General features: G+C 38.1%; 1 protein-coding gene across 1 annotated transcript in view; it reads right to left on the bottom strand.

Moving 5' to 3' along the window:
* Positions 1-4,526: 4,526 nt before the first annotated feature.
* LOC107093614 (nck-associated protein 5-like) overlaps positions 4,527-19,335 on the bottom strand; it is a 216,017-nt gene continuing 201,208 nt past the window's right edge. The window contains exons 18-20 of the mRNA XM_015388791.1: positions 18,091-18,205; positions 17,832-18,007; positions 4,527-7,465 (exon numbers count right to left, since the gene is read on the bottom strand). Coding sequence (XP_015244277.1) covers positions 7,175-7,465; positions 17,832-18,007; positions 18,091-18,205 — 582 coding nt within the window. The 3' untranslated portion in view covers positions 4,527-7,174. The remainder of the gene's footprint in view (positions 7,466-17,831; positions 18,008-18,090; positions 18,206-19,335) is intronic.

Below are 19,335 nucleotides of genomic sequence, written 5' to 3'. Positions count from 1 at the left end.
TTATAATTGGGCGATATTTATCCACAGTACACACAACAAAAAAAAGAGAAAATATATTCCAAGGATCTTTTTCCCTAGCCCAAATAAATGAATGTTTACCCAGAAAAAGCTTGAAATGAACAAAGTTTTTTATTTATTTACCTTTTGTGGAAGTATGTGCAGATGGAGAGCCATTTTCATCAGGTAGTTACATTTACTCAGTTATATTACCTGTAGTTACTTCTAGAAAAAAATTACTTATAGGAATAATTTTACTCAAGCATTACTTAAACTTTACTAATACTGTTTTAGACGTATCAGTGGTGGTTCTAGACCAGGTTTACATTGGGGGTACAGCCATTTGTGACTCAGGGTATAGTTTTAGACAAGGTGATTAGGCTTAAGGCAAGGCAAGGCAAGGCCAATTTATTTGTATAGCACAATTCAGTACAAAGACGATGCAAAGTGCTTTACATGATTAAAATATAGGAAAATAAAACAGAATCAAAGCAAGTAGGGAAAAAAATAAAATAAAAAATGCAGAAACAAAAAACAACAATAAAAACAGTTGGACTAAAGAAAATAAAAATGATGTTTCAGTTGAACTGTTTAACTAGAACAGTCGAAAGCAATCCTCAACAAATGTGTTTTTAGTGTTGATTTAAGGGAACTCAGGCTTTCCGCACTTTTACAGTTTCCTGGAAGTTTGTTCCAGATAAATGGAGCATAGGAACTAAATTCTGCTTCTCCATGTTTAGTTCTGGTTCTAGGTATGCAGAGCAGGCTGGAGCCAGAAGACCTGAGTGGTCTGGAGGGTGGATACGCTTAAAATTTATATATTTGATCCTTATTTTTGATTAGGCTTACAGTATGAGTGGCTCATGTTATCCTGAGCTATCTCTATAGTTATGCTGCTATAGGCTTGGACTGCTGGAGGACATAGAGACTATTTTTAACCATCCATTTTCTGTGACGCTGGTGTTTATCTCCAGCTGTCTATGGGCGAGAGGCGGGGTACACAGGTTGCCAGTCCATCGCAGGGAAACACAGAGACAAAAAACCATTCATGAACACACTCACACCTAAAGAGAATTTAGAGAAGCCAATAAATCTACTGTGGACTGTGGGAGGAAGCTGGAGAGAACTCATGCATGCTCAGGGAGAACATGCTAACTCCATGCAGAAAGAGGGAGTTGAACCCAGAACCTTCTTGCTGCAAGGCCGCCCAACTTTTCGGCATTCTGTTTAATTATATATCTATTTTCCCGTTCTGTAATATTTGTTAATAGTTATAAATGTATTTTCTCTCCGCTTTTCCTAGTTGCCTCGTCTGAACACGATTCCTGTTTCTCTCCTAGACATATCTAAGCTCCCAGTTTTTATCGTGACTAACTGCATGTTCTCTTTCTGATCCTTTTTGACATTGAATCTGTCCCAGAGCTCTTCTGCTCAGCACTTTCTTTTTGTAGAAAAACAATCTATGGAGCAAGTTCATCACTATCATATCTAACGTAGAAAGTATTGATGGATCAATGCTTCTATGTAACTTTTGTGCAGATGCTTCTGTCTCCTTGATCCTCCAATTTTGCTCACATTGTGTCCATTTGTTCCTATTAAAAGCGAGTTTTTCCTTTCCACTGTTTCTGCATGCATGCTCAGTGTGAGGAATTGCTGCAGGGTCATAGACACAATGCAAGTGAATATTGACTATTCATCCAGGAGAGGTGAATTATGTTACGCCAATGACTGGATGAAGTCCTGAACTTTACCCGTCTGACTGGATTTGACTGAAGTGAATTGAATTACCCTGAGAGGTTAAATGTTTTAGGGATAACAAAGGAACATGGCTGCAATATTTTCAACCGTCCTGTTATCTTTTCTCGCATTTTCTAACATTTTCCACTTAAACACATCCTTTCATCTTATTGGTTTTTGAAGCTCTGGAATTACCTTTCTGATACTACGTAGTTTGCTTTTCTTCCCATTCCCACTTTAATTGCCTTTACATGAAAGAGTGTTATTTTTACTATGAACTGGCACAAGAAATCAAAAATAAACACTTGTCAACCAGTTGCAGCTACAATAATGTGACCAGTTTGACTTACGATGCTGTCACTTCCATTTTAGCAGAAATATCAATCCTTATATACATATATATAAACATTGAGCATTTAGGGTGAAACAGGTATTTTTGCAAAAGCCAAATGCAGGACTTTAGTAAGAATTACTAAAAATTCAACAGTTTTGTCTTTGCACTTTACTCTCAAGTTGAAATTCATGTTGAAATTTTCTCACAAGTAAAGAGCAAAGCAGACATTCCAAGCGCTGCCAAATTAGACTAACTCTAAAGTAAATTACAGATGGGAAGACCATAATAATGAAAAGAAAATGGAGTAAACTAACCGCTGGAGTATGCATTGTACTGATAAATAAATGTCTTTGTGAGAACGGAACAGTTTTGTTGTATGTTCCCTTGAAGTTAAAACAGGTGATAAAATCACACAAACCTATGCAGCTGCTTACCTTAACTTATTTTAAGTTCCAGCAACCAGAAGTCAGTCGGCTCAGAAGGGAAAAATTTAAAAAACACATGAGTCTGTTACAATGCTTCCATCAAACAAGTTATTACTTATAAAAAAGATAAACTTCCAGATTATGTTGAGAAAAAAAAGATGATATAATTCAGTTTATAATCAATTCCAAATCACATCCATTCTATATCTGCTGCTAAAGTGAAGTGACACAGAGACTTTCTTAGTACAATTTGCATACTGCATGAATCAGGGTATGGTTCATTCACGCCGAAACATGGCTTAATCACCTGCACTGATTAATACGCTAGGCCAGGGGTTCTAAAAGTCAGGGTCACCAAATGGATGATTGCAAATTGTTTTTTACAACCACTGTGATGTGATCCCTGAGGTACATGGAGTTCCAAAATATATAATAAAGAAATGTATTATGTCCAATAAAATAAGTAGATGTAGCATTTATTTATTTAAACTTAAAAAATATATATATTTAAAACGTGATTAGAATTTACTTTTCAAGATAAACTTTGGTTCTCAAACAGAATCCATTCTCAAATGTAATCATGTATTATTTACCGTATTTACTGGACTATATAGCACACCTCACTATAAGCCCCGCCCACAAAACTTTTTGAGAAAAGTAGAAACATACATATACAACTGGTACTGGGCTTTTTTTTTTTTTTTCTTCCTTTTTTAATTGTGCTGAATAAAAATTAGCCCCTTCCTTCATTTCTAACTTTGACTTTCCCCCTTTGGCAGTAAAATTCTGCAGAAAAGCCGCACCTTCTTGTAAGCCTGGAGAAAAAAGTAGCAGCTTATAGTCCGGAAAATACGGTAATTTAAATATGATTTCAACAATTTTAATTCACTTTCCTATATGTACGTAGGGACTAATTCGTTTAGTTGAGGTTCACAAGTTTAGTGAAGCGTTTTTATCTTGGAATGGGAATAACTTTTTGCTCAAGAGTTCTTATAGTTGTGAATTTATTCCATAAGTGTGTAGATTTAAGCTAAAATCACACTTTTCCATTTGGGTGCACAGAACAACAAATGATGTTCTAAAAGTTATTAAATTAAATAACAAAAGTTCCAACAGCTTTTAATTGCATAACACATCTTTTAGTGTGTCCTGTAGAAATGGCGGCCATATTTGATTTTGAGGGTGGATTCGATTGAGGGGTACATCTCAGAAACTCCTACTTCCACAGTTAAATAGATCGTAGCTTCATTTACTGTACAAGCAAGTTAGTAATTGGATGAATACAAAATAACGCATTAAAAGTAAATTTCTGATAAAAGAGTTAAACAATTTATAAAGTTTATTCCCTCTGCTTATAGTGTAAGCCTAACATGTTTGATTTACAGTTAACCTTTTAAAATGAGAAAATCACTGTTAGGAAACACAACCTGGTATGAGGTACCATCTTATATTCTGCATGTAAATAGCTATCATATGCAAATGCTTTAAAGTTTTAGTCTCCCCAAGAAGAGTTCTTGTGAACAAACATAATTATCTAAAACACCAAGCTAGCCCGTAAAGGTTAATAACATTTTTAATCTGCTTAATTAACCTCTTTCATAATGACAGGCCTGAAAAAGGCTCCAGTCTAAACCGCATTTCCGCCTCGTTATTTTCAGACTTTTTGTTCCCCCATCCTCTAAAATAATAGAAACATCATCGACTCAGCACAAATTAACCTCCATTTTCAGCATAATGAGCCCCCGCTACCCCCACACTCATGCTCTGTGATCAATAACCCCCATAGTGTGCTGAGGCAGACTCATCCGAGCGTGCGCAAACCAACCGCGTCCAGCCCTACGCGTATAATTACCCATCAAGGGACTGAATGTGGCGAGGTGCTTGAACCGTCGCCGACAGATTGCGAGTGGTAAGCGGTGATTACAAACATGGTGCCTCCTCACTTAGGGGGGAGAAAAAACAAATATAAAAGTAAAAAAAATCTCCAGTTTCCACATCAATAAACAGCCAACAGCCCAGCTAGAAATAGGAAATAATTTCTCATATTTATTTAGGAAATAGTTACATAAAATATAGCCTTAAAGTCTAGAGTAACAGACAAAAATTGCACACAGCAATAATAATAATATTAATAATAACAATAATTACCAAAGTAACACTGCTGGTAACCAATTCTCTTTACAAAGAAACATTTAAGGAAAGAGGTGAAGTATGACAGTCACACTACAGCCCGACAGTACAAAATGTGGGTATAAATACTGGACATCTAGAAAAATACACAAGTCTTCGTTTTCAGACTCTTTTCATACAATTATTACAGTCTCATAGAAAAGAAAGAAAGAAAGAAATCAAAAGTTGGCTCTGTTTATTAGCACCAGCTTGTCAAATTCCGAGACACAAAAAAAAAGTCATAATTACATCTTAAGTTCAAATATGACTCTAAAATAAAGTTGCTTTTTTTTTGCATTTGTTGATTCAAAATAATATAATTTACTCTTTAAACCAGAAAACCTCCGATAAGAAAAGATTCATGCTATTTTTTAAACAGTAGATTTGTAAAAGTAAATTGAATGATTGGCAAAAAAAAAACTGTACAGCTTTCATTACAAAACGTTTCCCCACAGAATCAGCGATGCCCGTTCTGATATTAACTTATAATGATTTTATATACAACATAATATACAAACATTTGGAAAAAAAAAACTGAGGACAGTAGAAAGGTCAGGTTTGCAGTGATGCTACATGGGAATGAAACTGATTCTGGAAATTATTAATCTGAACTCAAAAAGATGATCAAATGTTTCTCGTATGGGTCGAAAACAATCTTTGCGAGTCCAGAATTTTCCCTGAGTTACCGACTATGAAGGTAGAAGTGATCAGATCAAACAGTCGATGGATTGATGGACCTTGTGAAAAATTAGGCCGTATGAAAATGTGATACACATGTTTTTCTTCTGGTACATTTTCCTTACCCTAACCTGTTACAAAGAGACACAAACCAGTAGAGGAGACAAGCCATAAGCTTGTGACTAACATCAACCTTGATTTTATGACCAACTGATGCAACCCAACAGAGGCCGTTTTTTGTTTTAATGAAGATACAATATCATTTTATCTGGGTTCAAAATTAAGTTGAAGTCAGAAATGGAGGAGGCTTTCTAGGATCTGTCCCACCGTAGTTGTTTCAACGTAAGAGTTTGTTGCCCAGTCCTCCACATCTAGACATTAACTATTCAAAGCTCTAATATGGGCAAGTCTATCCTCCTTTGTTGGCTCTTATAAGTGCTTTTGTCTCATGGAAAGACTAAAATACCACTTTGTGGAGGAACTTTTAAAGTATTTTCCATAAGTAATAGAGGTTTACTTGAACCTTAAAACGTTTCTGGCCTAAAACGAGGTATGTATCCATCTAATCGGCAATGTTAAAGGGTTTCATTGTCGACTGATTTGAGTTTTAACATCTTTTTTTTTTACTGATAATTCTTGTTGAAACCTCCGGTTGTTTACCTTTTGACTAGTGTTGCACTGAAGCTATTTTTTGGCCCCGATATCGATACCCAATACCTGGCTGTGCAGTATTGGCTGATACTGACATCATACCGATACGATCTGTTTGAAATTTACGTGTGTGTGTGTGTATATGAAGAATTGCATACTACTTGGATGTAAAATAATTGCCGTCATGGCTTTGTCAAGCTGCTGCCTACATTTGTAAAGCAGGAAAAAGACTAATAAAGGTGAATCCAGTAGAACTTTTTATTGCGTACCTGGAATTGGTGACAATAGTTGAATAAACTTTTGGCTCTCAAAATGGTATTGGTGCTAAGTATGTCGGTACTGGATGATACGATACCACTATTTTAGTGCTGGATCAGGGCCTTGTCTGTTAGTGGTATCGGAACAACACTACTTTTGACCTACAAAGCGTCTGTTTCTAATTCTTTGAAGGGTTGCCAGACCACATAAAAGCTGGGTCAGTGTCTTTAGTTTTGGAAAGTTTGATGTCTTGTAAAAAAAAGAAAACAACAAGGGCATTAATACCTTAAACAAATGATTATCAGTTGATTTTCATAAACACTCCTTTAAATCCACCAATGAATGTATCATTACAAGAAAAAAAAAACTTAAAAACCAATAGAGGTTATTGGTTAGAGGTACACAAGGCCCAATGTTTTAGACTACATTTCTTTGCTGTTTATGAAACACAAAAAGTTGCCTGCAGTCTTGTCTAAATAAAATTATATTCCAGTGGAATCCTAGACTGATTCCAAGACTAATGCCCCAGGCGGACAAACTTTTTGGATTGCTTTTGGTTTTGCCCAAGAACAGGTTAGGTTAAAGCACCAATACAGCCATGTTAGATCTAGCAAGAGGTAAGCGGTCAGGCTGAAAACACATGGGTGTCATTAAAGTTCAAGAGATTTTTAAGGAGGGTTGAGATCATGTGTATGACTGGGTTCTAGAAAACACCTTGGTGACTGAGCCAAGAGCAGAGACACTAGCTTTCAGTTTCTCATACCCACTTGGAATGGAAAATCAAGCTACAAATCTACCTAAAGCACCAACTGTACCCTTCAGCATCCAACTTATTAATTCACTGATAGAATTTGAAAAGATAAGTAAATAAGGTAAAGGCCCAGAAACTAAGACCCAGCTTCAAATCCTCATGTATAGCATCTTCTCATACACCATTGGATCCCTGGCTGGTGCAGGAGGAGAAGCTGTCATAAAGAGAGTCACAGAGGGAGCCCACAGGATCCACTCCAGGCCTTTTTGCCAAACCAGAGGAAGGTGAGGGCTCGCTCACGTTGCAGCCACTCTTCCCCGCATCAGCACTGGCGTCACCCTTTAGGCCACTCAAGCCCGTGTCTGCACACAGGCTGCCGGCGGTGCTGTGGTTCCGCTTGTTTAAGGAGTCTAAGGAGATGTCAAGACTCGGACTGATGGCCAGCTTCTCCATCGAAAGGTCCTTCTGCAGAGAGAGGGAGAAACAACAGAGGTCAACTAAACTAACGAAGCAAAGTTAGAAAAGCAATCAGTCTTTTGTGCTTTTGTCCCACAAAGCAATAAGACAGATACGACTCCAGAGCATGACAGAGATCTATATTGAGCTTTTTATTGAGCTCAAGGAGCAAATGTACGTCTTGAGTGTTGGCCAACTACCATCCACGGCCTCTCCAACTCTCCCAGATACCATAACTATGTTGTGTTTTTATAAATGCTCTCTATCCAACAGATTAGAAGCAAAGACGCTCCACTTCAATTAGCAGCAGTTTTATCTCTGGTATTGATTGGTTGAGTGCGCGCTTTGAGACGTGGCAGCCCACAAGGTGTTTTTGTGGGTGTTATTGTCAGGATGGTTCGTCCCATCGTAATGTGGACTGTTGTTTTCTCAAGGGTGTGCAGTTATAGGCATCTTGGTGTCTATTAGACTCGGCGGCTTAAGTGCAAAAGCCTGCAGTATGAGTCCAACATGGTGAGAGAGAGGTGGGAAAAAACAACATTTAAACCCCAGAAAAACGCTTGCAAGAGTGTCCTAATGCGTCTCAAATGGCTCTTTAACAAGCTACCCCTCAGCATCACCTCTCCTGAGAGGATATAAACAAGATCCACAGAGGACCTGCTCATTTTCTCCAGCCCGGGAGATAACACAACAGCCATCCAAGCTGCTATTTTTATTTTTTTTTGCAGGGAGGGCGAGCTGCAGGGGACAGAAAAGCCGCCGGGGAAGGAGCTACCTTAGACCACTTAGCATTTAGCTGCGGGGTGTAAAACATCAAGGCATGAAGAGGACTGCATCAGTAATAAGGTTCACAGAGCCAGGGGAGCGATTTAAAGTTTCTTGTGGTTTTAATGGATGCTCGAGGTGTTTTTTTTCCCAGTCAAAACAAAAGGATGTAAAGGCTTTTCCCTAGCTCACCTTCTTGTATCCTAAACTAAGCAATGCTTACTGTAAAAGAACAGGATCGAATGGATGATTTCTGACCTTAAATGAGATATTTTTACTTGAAGTGAAAAACAAACCTGTTTATTAGAACTCTTCAGAAAAATAAACGCTTTGTTAAAGCACCTTTTGATTTGATCCTAGCATCCGGTCCTTTTTACTTCATACCTCGCAAAATAAAATTCAGCTGTTCTAGTAGGTATTAAGGACTTCTCTTTTTTTTTCTTCTTCTAGCTTTTATTGTCAATACACTGTCACAAGTACAGAGCAATGAAATTAACTCTTTGCATTTAGCCCATTCCCTTGTGGCCCTGCCATTGTGCCGCGCCCATGGAGCAGTGTGGGGGTTAAGGGTCTTGCTCAGGGAGCCAGAGTGGCAGTCGGTGGGAGTGGGGCTTGAACTCAGAACCTTAGGATTGCAAGGGCAACGCCTCAACCACTAGGCCGCCAACCAAAAGCAGGCATTAGAGGGAAGGGTCTTGCCTATGGACCAACACTGGCAGCTCATTGCCCTCAGCTACCACTTTGTGGAGGAACTTTTAAAGAATTTTCAATAAGTAATAGAGGTTTACTTGAACCTTACAACGTTTTTGGCCTAAAACGAGGTATGTATCTATCTAATCGCCAGTGTTAAGGGTTTCATTGTCGACTGATTTGAGTTTTAACATTTTTTTACTGATAATTCTTGTAGAAACTTCTGGTTGTTTACCTTTTGACTAGTGTTGCACCAATGCCATTTTTTGGCCCCGATATCGATACCCGATATCTGGCTGTGCAGTATTGGCCGATACCATACCGATACCATCTGCTTGAAATTGATGTGTGTGTGTATATATGAACAACCGCATACTACTTGGATGTAAAATAATTTGCCATCATGGCTTTGTCAAGCTGCTGCCTACCTTTGTGAAGCAGGAAAAAGACTAATACAAAGTGAATCCAGTAGAACTTTTTATTGCCTACCTGGAATGGGTGATAATAGTTGAATAAACTTTTGCCTATCAAAATGGTATCAGTGCCCTATTTGTCGGTACTCATCGATGGCATTAGTGGGAAGGGTCTTGCCTAAGGACCAACACTGGCAGCTCATTGCCCCCAGCTGGGATACGGACCCAGGCTTCCTGTATGCAGGATGGGTGGCTTACTACTTAAGTATATCAACAAGAGAAGTGTATTCTCTTGCTGTTTGTATACAATTCAACTATCATCCAATATGAGCCTTCAGTTCTGTAGGTGGATTTTAGTATTTGGATTATAAGATCCAGTTACAGATATCCAACTACTTGGAAAGTTAAGTTCAATGCACCGAAGGTGGAGCCATAGCACAGTACTGGAAGGTGAGGGCGCCTCCAGTTTTAAAATCAGTGACCTGAAATCAAAGTAAATCAATAATTCGAAATAGGGACCGACCACTGGCAGTGGGCCCAGACAGGGTTTTAATGAAGTCATATTTAATGCAATAAACTTAGCTTTAGGTGTCTGTTTGAACTCTAAACCCCGATAGAGGATCTGTAAAACACACCTTAAAAAAAATTAAATTCGTAAAACTAGTTAAAAAAAGACGTTTTGAAAAATAACATTTTTTTTTAAACTTTGCTTTAGATTTACGAAACTAGCAGATTTTTTTTTTATAGAGAACATGTTTATATTTCATTTGTTTCTTAATAATTATAATGATGTGAGGTGTAGTTTACGGTTGCTGTTATTGATTTATTTTGTTGAACCGCTTAACACAAGTAGATTGCATTGCGGCAATCATTTGTATCTGTCCTTATATTACATTTTATTTCTATTTTCATTTCTTTTTCAGTCTTGTCCCTGGTACACCTAGCCTGGGTGCCATTCCGAACTTAGTCCCGCCCACTACGTTTGAGGTCTGGAAGTTCGGTCTGGCATTGCTCAACAGTAGCGCGAGTATGCTAGCACAATATCTGGCGGGCCAATCAAATTGTCAGGGCGGGCTTTATACGATGATGGACAGATGATCAACAGTAACGTAATCAACCACGTGACCAAAGCGCGCTTGGGTGACAACAATGGCTGCCGCTGGAGAGTTGAGGTGTGTAGATTCTGCTATCAGGTCTGTTCTAGAAGATATCGACAGCAAATTAATTTTAAAAGAGGAACAGAGAAACGCGATCAAGGCTCATCTTCTTATTCTAGGCGTGCAACTGCACGCTTTGATTTTTGTTGACAACAACTATGCGTCGCTTAACATACGTCACGCACTCCGTTGGTCTATCCAATTGAGTGCAGAGGCATTTTTTTTCCTGGTTCGTTCAAAACACGCCCCATAATCACAGCTCTATGGAGCAGTATCAGACTCATATTCTGACTAGAATTGAGTAGGACTACTGTACGTCAGGCTATGGTACACCAGTCGTATGACACAAAAGACTGAAATATAACTGAAACTAATTGAAACTAAGCTGTGAAACTAAACATCTTCAAAAAATAAAGGCTACAGTAATTTAAACTAGCCAGAAAAGACTAAACTAGTAAATAAAAATCTAAACTAAAGTAGAATTGAAAAGTAGAATTCATAACTAAATTTCTAAACTTTTTAAACCTTGGTTGCTTCTAACAATAATGGAACAAAATTCACTCCATAGGTGAGTTTTGCTAATTCTAAATCTATTGGTGAGGGTAAAATTTACATTTGTATTTTAGCAGTAAGTGAAATCAAATAATTTTTTAGCTTGAACTGTTTTGTAGTTTAGACATGAAAATAGTTAAAGAAAAAGTTGAGAAAAACATAAAATTTTCTGCAACAGCCTTTATGTGTTTGAACAAAAGCAGAGCTGAGAAGCTGTAAACTGTAAAAGTCCTGCTGGTTTCTCCATTACCGGCTCAGGAGGTGGATTCATCTGCCAACACAGGTGTGATGAGAGGGCAGAGATAAAACCCTGAGACATTTGGACCGAACTCCAGGACTGCTTCTTGACTCAGTCCCAGGCTCTGATCCGAAATGAATCACACCTGCTGCGACTCGATTTCCTTTAGATGTTTTTAAAATTAAAGTAGGAGAAAAAAAATCAAACTTAAAATTCTGTTGTGTAGTATTAAAGTGTGGAGTTCAAAATTACAGGTTATTCAAACTCCCACACATCAGAAGTCATAGGATTTTTAAAACATTCCCTTAAACAACTAAAAGGAGTTAGAAAAGAGCTTGTGATGCGATGGGGATGGTCAATTTCTAAATTAACTCTTAGATGTCTTAGTAAACGGTGAGGGAGACATTTCTGAGATCTGTAATTAGATTTGATCTTATCCAAAGGCTATTTAGCAGCAGGTTAAAGCATCTATGCACAGGTCTGCAAACCATCCAGGAGCACAGAGGCTTCCCTCTATAATCGGCATTGGTTCTGCATCAGATGTCAGTAATGGGATCTTGAATTCAGTGAAACTGTTTCTTGACAAAAGCTCAGTGAGAGGCTTTTTATTGTAACCCAAGCAACACACTTCCTCCTTTTACAGTGCGGTTATTTTCTGCAAAGATGAGGCGCTTTAAGGGCGTATTCCTGAAATCACTCAGTCTTTTCTATTAGGGTGGATTGAATGGTGCAGGTGAAGAAAATTCAAACGGCTAACATAAGTAGAGGAAGTTCTATATGTGACTCGATTCCTTTAAGCTAAAAGAAAATAGTTGAGTTGTGGGGATGAGCATCAGTCTCCTGACTCGAAGGTTTCATTTTATGGTGAATTCAGCTTTTCATGTTCCTAATACTGCTCATCCTCAAATACAACAAATATAAATTTATTGTTTTCTTTATTTAATTATTAAATTATTAAATAAATTAATTATTAAATACATTTTTTTATTTAATTTCAGGCCCAGTATTATGTAGAATCATATGCTATACACTTACAGAGATATTGTTTAAGTAAAATTAAACAGTACAGTATAATACAACTACTTCTCAAAGTAGATTTTTCTTTAACAAGTTACTTTATGTTATTGAGTAAATTTAGGGAAATATCAGCCGTGCTGCTGCCATCAACACATTTGTTTTTAGATGTTGGAGATCGGCCTGTTTTTCCGGTGTAGTCCTGTTTCTCTAACCATGACTGGCAACTCACACTGAGCCTGGTTCTGCTGGAGGTTTCTTCCTATTAAAAGGGAGTTTTTCCTCTCCACTGTCGCCGCAAGCATTCATGATTTGAGGGATTGCTTTCGAGTCAATGCAATCAACTGACTTTCCTTGGATAGAAAACTTTAAATCAATTTGACTAAATGATCTGGTGAACTGTAAAGTGCCTTGAGATGACATGAGCTGTGAGTGGGCGCTATAGAAATAATCTGAATTGAATTGATTGCCCACCTAATGTTGTTTTGCATATAGAGTCAGAGGGGGTTGATGTCTTAGTTAACTTTTTTGTATTGTAAAGAGCATTTTTTAAAATAGAAAGGGATTTGAAATGGTTTGGTTTTTAAAAATGTCACACTACCAACATATTACTGGCTGGAAAATCGATTTTTATCACCATACAAGTAAATTCTGCATACCAACTATTACTATTACTATTACTATTACTATTATTATTAACTATTCGGCCTGCTGTACAGTCTTAGCCATTAATCTTATATTAGAGCCCAATGTTCTGAAACTAGCAAAAACTAAGAGAAAAATCAGAAAACAACATGCTAAACACTATTGATGTTTTTATGTTAATATTACAGAAGCTTTAATGTTTCCCTGATGTGTTATAGCATGCAAAACACTCTAACTCATTTCTATATCAGGCTGCTTCATCATTAAGCCTTTCACGTACACATTTTTGTGGTTTTGTTGCTTTGCTCCTATTTATTTTGATATTGTAGCAACTTTGTACACTTTAAAACAACAACCGCTACTTAATAAAATTATACGCCTTTTTGTGCAATTGAGGGCAGGCTAAATTGTGTGACGGTCCAGATTATTTCCAAAAACATTAATCCAAAATGGGTTTTGAATTTAGCTAGCTCAATAAATTTAGCTATAGGCTAGTAGCTAACTAGCTTATAGCTATTGTAGCTAACTAGCTATAAGCGGGTCTTTAGAGGCCTTTAATTCTCTAAATAATAAACTAATGAGTTCAGGTTGGACAAAAGCCATAAGTGTCGTTTAGGGACTCTTTGGGCTTCGATTGAGTCTATCTTTTAGCTTCTTGAGTAAAAGGGGAGCAGGGGATGTTAGCAAAATGTAGCGTATCTTTTAGCTCTCAGTGAAAAAAAAAACAACTTCATTGTTTTCTTATGCCTGGTTTGTGGTATCAAAGTGCATCGCCCACACAAAAACTCTTGTTGATGCAGAAGCTTTTGAGTTTATCATAGAGCGAAACAAATGGGTTTTAGCTAGACGCTAACAAAAAATGGAAAAGCTCTGATTGAAAACCTAGAAGCAAGGCCTGAAATCTGACACAGAAGAATCATTTTTTTACCAATTCAAATAGACAACACTCCATTTTTATTTTTGAATTCAGCGTCAAACCTTTTATTATAATATATGGGCAGATTAGGGAAACATTAACCGATCAAACTTCCATAACATAGGGCATCATCTCCTTCCACTTCCTGTTTAAGCTTTCTGAAGAACATCCAACAAAAATGAAAAGCCTTTAAGATGTAAACATAATTTACTGGCTCAAAGAGTGCGTCGCCTTTCTGGCATCACTGTGCTGATTGTAGCCTAGCGTGATTGAGCATTACCGCTGTTTTTCTTACTTTCTGTTATGGGTTTTCTGACAGCGATAAATGGGTTTCTGAATATTCCTGCTGCTGGAATTTATTCGCTCACAAATACTATTTTGTGTACCCCATATCCCTGCTCCAAACTTCATCAAATTGCTTGTCAAAAGAAATGTTTGTTTCGTTACTACACCTAAGGAGATGCTGTGAAAGGTTGCAAAAAGAGCTATTAAAAGCTTGGTAGAGATCGGTAATGCTTTGTATTTCACCTGCAGTACTAATCATCCTGTCATGGTGATAATCTATGGATTTAAAGGAGGGAAGAAAAATGGCGGGAAAAATGAAATCGGTATAGAGCAGAAGTCAAGTGGGAGGGAAAACAGCTAAATAGAAAGAGGCAAAAGAAAGAGTGAGACATGTGGGAAAAAGAGGGACTGGGGGGACAGGAGGAAAGGGAGGCGGGGGCCGCCGTTAGCAGGGCTGTCAGGTGTTGTCAGGATGATGAATGGGAGGCCAGCGTGGGCTGTGAGGGCCCTGATGGGAGACGCTGAGCTTTACATCACTCTCCTGAGTGTTTGTGAAAGGTTATTAAAGGCGCTTAAATCACAGTTGCTCCACGAAAGCCGCCGAACTTCCCCAGACCCGAGCCGACTGCGGCGTCTCCGGAGTCAAAACCTCGCGAACGGCAACAATGGTGAGGAGAGGAGACGGACGCGCAGGTACGGCTGCGCCCGACCTGGGGGGACGGATGACAGGCGGATGGATTGTCTTTTTCACAATGATAATGTAGGGTAAACGAGTTCAGCGGCAGTCATCCATCATTACGGTTCATTCACAGTTAGGGAATTAGGTTAATGCCAGAAATATCAGTGACTCTATACTTTTAATTCAACGGCTCACTGGGCTTCAACATGAAAAATAAAACCAAACTTATCTCAACGAGGGATTTTTTTTACCCATTCTATAAAAAATAAAAATAAAAATTCAGCAGAAAGCTTAGAAGACACCCTCTAAGCACTGTAAGTCCGCACAAGCAGCTCAGCACATCCAATTAAACCACAGACGGGTGTGAGGATAAGACAGACTCAACAGCTTTCCTTTGTTGTTTTGGTTGCTGCTAATAGACCTGTCCCTACAGCTCGGTTACACAGCGCCGCATCCAGCTTCCTGTTAGACGCCCTCAGCTGGGATCAAAACAAGACTCTTGCAATTCAGATGCTGTCTCTTTACTTTGGTAAACAATAACTCTAGAGTAAGACACAAGACAGTCTTTTGGCTGAAATGGGTAGGACCATTAAGCTGAAAAGGTGTTTTACAACATTTATCTAGTTGTACATCTAAAGGTACTGTTACTACACTAATGACAGGTTATTACAGTTTAATTACAACTTCATTGCTTTAATATTGAGTAATTGCTCAATTATTCCATTTAATTACTTTAACTGCAACAATATGACTTTTATTAACGGTTCCTTTAATATTCTATTTTCAATATTTTGTTCTCCTGTTCCGTTTTTATTAAATGCCTATTTATTTATACATCATTATCTCTGATGAGTTTTGTTAGACTCTTACTGTCTTTATTATATTATTTGTGATCACACTGAAATAGATATACTACTATTATTCCACAATATAACAGTATTAATTAAACTGGACTATTAATTATGCTTCATATTCATTTGTTTTTATTACTCGATTATTGTTTTTTATTTCTGTTATTACATACTGGTTCAGCCAAAACCGTAATGGTTTACCCTGTTATTACACATCACTGTCTAACTGTTCCTTTATCCTTGTATTATTACATTCTTGCACCTTTTATTTCTTATTGCACTAGTTCTAGACTGCTATTATTGCCCTGTTCATTCCAGAAATCAATTGCTCTACTAATCCAGTTATCTTCAACCAACCACTATCTTCAGCTCTCTTTGCAGTTATGCTACTATAGGGTTATTCTGCTGGAGGACATGCCCGCTTTCTCTCATTTCTCTACTGCGTTACTTTCTTACAGCACTTTCAAATAGCCTATTTTCTCCCTTGTTATTTTCTCTGTCTATTTATTAACAGAGGTACTACCTGCCAATACATTTCTGTTCAGCTGAGACTTATTCATGTCAGGGAGCATCTAGCAAAGTTTCCCTGTAAATGACTTAATGGAAAACATTTTACCCTGTCTTTTTGTGTTTAATTTTTTCTGTCCTAGACACAACATATTAAGGCCATACTGTGATTGTCTTCCCTTTGATCAAATATCTCAGCCAAAACTGACTTGTTCAGCAGCGTTTTTATCTCAAATGAAATCAGTAAGCCACCTGCTGTTGCCACTATTTTTTTTTTTTTTTACAAAGAAAGTACTCCTATAGATCACTGGTGTTACTCTAGTCTAGATGCTCCTCAAAGCAGTACATCAGTCTTAAAATTATATGTTTTCTTTTAGCCTAATATGTCTCTGGGATAAATGTGACAAGTCAAAGTACAACTTTCCCCCCAAAATATTCACATCTCTAGCAGTTTGAGGTTTTAGATCTTTTTTTCTTTTGTTTCTTCTGAATTTAATTCAAATTTACGTGGTGGCCCAAACCTAAATCCTGACTGTAATCTGAAAGAGGCTGAGGATGATTAGCTCTGATTCCTTGAGCTCATCATTCGAGAACATATGCTAAAAGCTGGTCAGCAATTTTAAGATGGAATTAATTGCTTTATTGGCAAAAATTCTGTACTTTTTTTTATTGTAAATTGAAAATGTTACATATAAAACTACTGTACAGCCATTCAACATAATATTATGAGACGAGCCTGAATAATAATTGGGATGTGTGTTATTTTAAAAGTATATTTAATCAATTCCCCAAAATTTATTCATAAAATATTATATCCATACATTTCTAGAAAACGTTAAAACTTTAAAAAAATCCAAATTTGAAATGTGAAAAAGTCCCTTAAAAATTTGAAATGTAACCTTTAAAATATAAAGAATCTATTTTATAAATAAAAACATGTATGTCCCTTATTTATACGTTTACAAGTGCTATATTTTTGTTGTTTTAAAATATTTCAATATAATAAAAAAAATGTCAATATCCTGCTTAACATGACCTGTATAAAGTTTACTTATTAGAAACTTTTGGATAATATTTGCATTGTAACTAATTCTTCTTCAAATAATATTACAGATATTATAAATAAAAACTAATTTTTCATCAATGTCGTGATCTAGAGTTCAATTTTACAAAGACATTGGAGGTCAACAACATGAATTCTTCCAACTGCTTCTCATACACAACTGTTTTCCTTAGTGAAGTTGTGTTGAGTCAGAGTTTTTTCCTGGCAGGATATGGATTTTTGTGTCAGGGGTTCGGTGTCTGGGGGGGGTGGCGGCGGTGTAGGTGAGTAAAGTGTTGGAGGCCATTTCATGCTCCCTGCTCCTCATTTGTCATTCAGCTACGTTAAATACTAGTAGGCAAATACCCGCTGACACGCGATGCTGAGGCGATCGAAAGCAATTAGGATGGCCTTTTTTTTCTACGCCTGTTTTTTTGGGAAAATCAGGGAGCAAATCCTGGAGCGGAGAACCTTGGAGTGTAAACAACGTCAGAAAACCTTAGTGTGGTTGTTGCTCGTGCTTCATGAAGGATTGCTGAGGTGAGGTTGACTTTAAAACAGGCAGAAAGTTCTGTTAAACTAAGGAGGAATGATGAGTAACAGTTAAAATACTGTACTTACACTGATCCTGTCTCCTGCTTTCCCATCCAGCGAGGATTCTTTGTGCAACAGGTTGTATTGGGAGATCCTCTTGCCGTCCTTCTCCAGATGGGAGAACATCTCATGCTGGTAGTAGTCCATAATGGAAAGGGATTTCTCAACCCTCCGGCTCTTTAGGGTGTCCTCGTTCTGCTCCACTGTAGAAAAAATGATTGCTTAAAAAGTCTGAAATTTAAAAGAATTAAGAGAATTACTTAGTTGGAAAGAGTTTCAACCAGACCAGATTCGGTCCTGTTGATCTGTTGTGGTGATGCTAAGGTGGTGTTGGTTTTCTCGGGTTCTGTCTCAGTGTCACTGGTGTTGCCCAAGTATGTGCGCACCTTCAGGGCTCTTTCCTAAAAAAGGGAAAATAAACATGCAAAATTGGTATAACTAGTCATGGATGGATGGATGGATGGATGGATGGATAGATGGTGAATGGATGGATGACGGTTGGATGATGGATGGATGGATGGATGACGGTTGGATGATGGATGGATGACGGTTGGATGGCTAGAGGATGGTTGGATGATGAACAGATGGATGGATGGCTAGAGGATGGTTGGATGATGGATGGATGGATGGATGGATGAATGGATGGATGGATGGATGACGGTTGGATGGCTAGAGGATGGTTGGATGATGGATGGATGGATGGATGGGTGGATGGGTGGATGGCTAGAGGATGGTTGGATGATGGATGGATGTTTGGATGGATGGATCGCTAGAGGATGGTTGGATGATGGATGGATGGATGGAGGATGATGGATGGATGATGAATGGATGGATGGAGGATGGTTGGATGATGGATGAATGATGAATGGATGGATGGATGGATGGATGGATGGATGGATGGATGGATGATGAATGGATGGATGGATGGATGGATGGATGATGAATGGATGGATGAATGGATGGATGGATGGATGGATGGATGATGAATGGATGGATGGTTGGATGATGAATGGATGGATGGAGGATGGTTGGATGATGGATGAATGATGAATGGATGGATGGATGGATGGATGATGGATGGATGATGAATGGATGGATGGATGGTTGGATGATGAATGGATGGATGGATGGATGAATGATGAATGGATGGATGGAGGATGGTTGGATGATGGATGAATGATGAATGGATGGATGGTTGGATGATGGATGGATGATGAATGGATGGATGGATGGATGGTTGGATGATGAATGGATGGATGGATGAATGATGAATGGATGGATGGATGGTTGGATGATGGATGGATGATGAATGGATGGATGGATGGTTGGATGATGAATGGATGGATGGATGGATGGTTGGATGATGGATGGATGATGAATGGATGGATGGATGGTTGGATGATGAATGGATGGATGGATGGATGGTTGGATGATGGATGGATGATGAATGGATGGATGGATGGTTGGATGATGAATGGATGGATGGATGGATGGTTGGATGATGGATGGATGATGAATGGATGGATGGATG

The sequence above is a fragment of the Cyprinodon variegatus genome, unplaced genomic scaffold (assembly GCF_000732505.1).
Source record: "Cyprinodon variegatus isolate N-32 unplaced genomic scaffold, C_variegatus-1.0 Scaffold435, whole genome shotgun sequence".
NCBI classification, from domain to species: domain Eukaryota; kingdom Metazoa; phylum Chordata; class Actinopteri; order Cyprinodontiformes; family Cyprinodontidae; genus Cyprinodon; species Cyprinodon variegatus.
The sequence above is the reverse complement of the archived record's forward strand: the minus strand, read 5'-3'. Positions and strand labels throughout refer to the sequence as shown.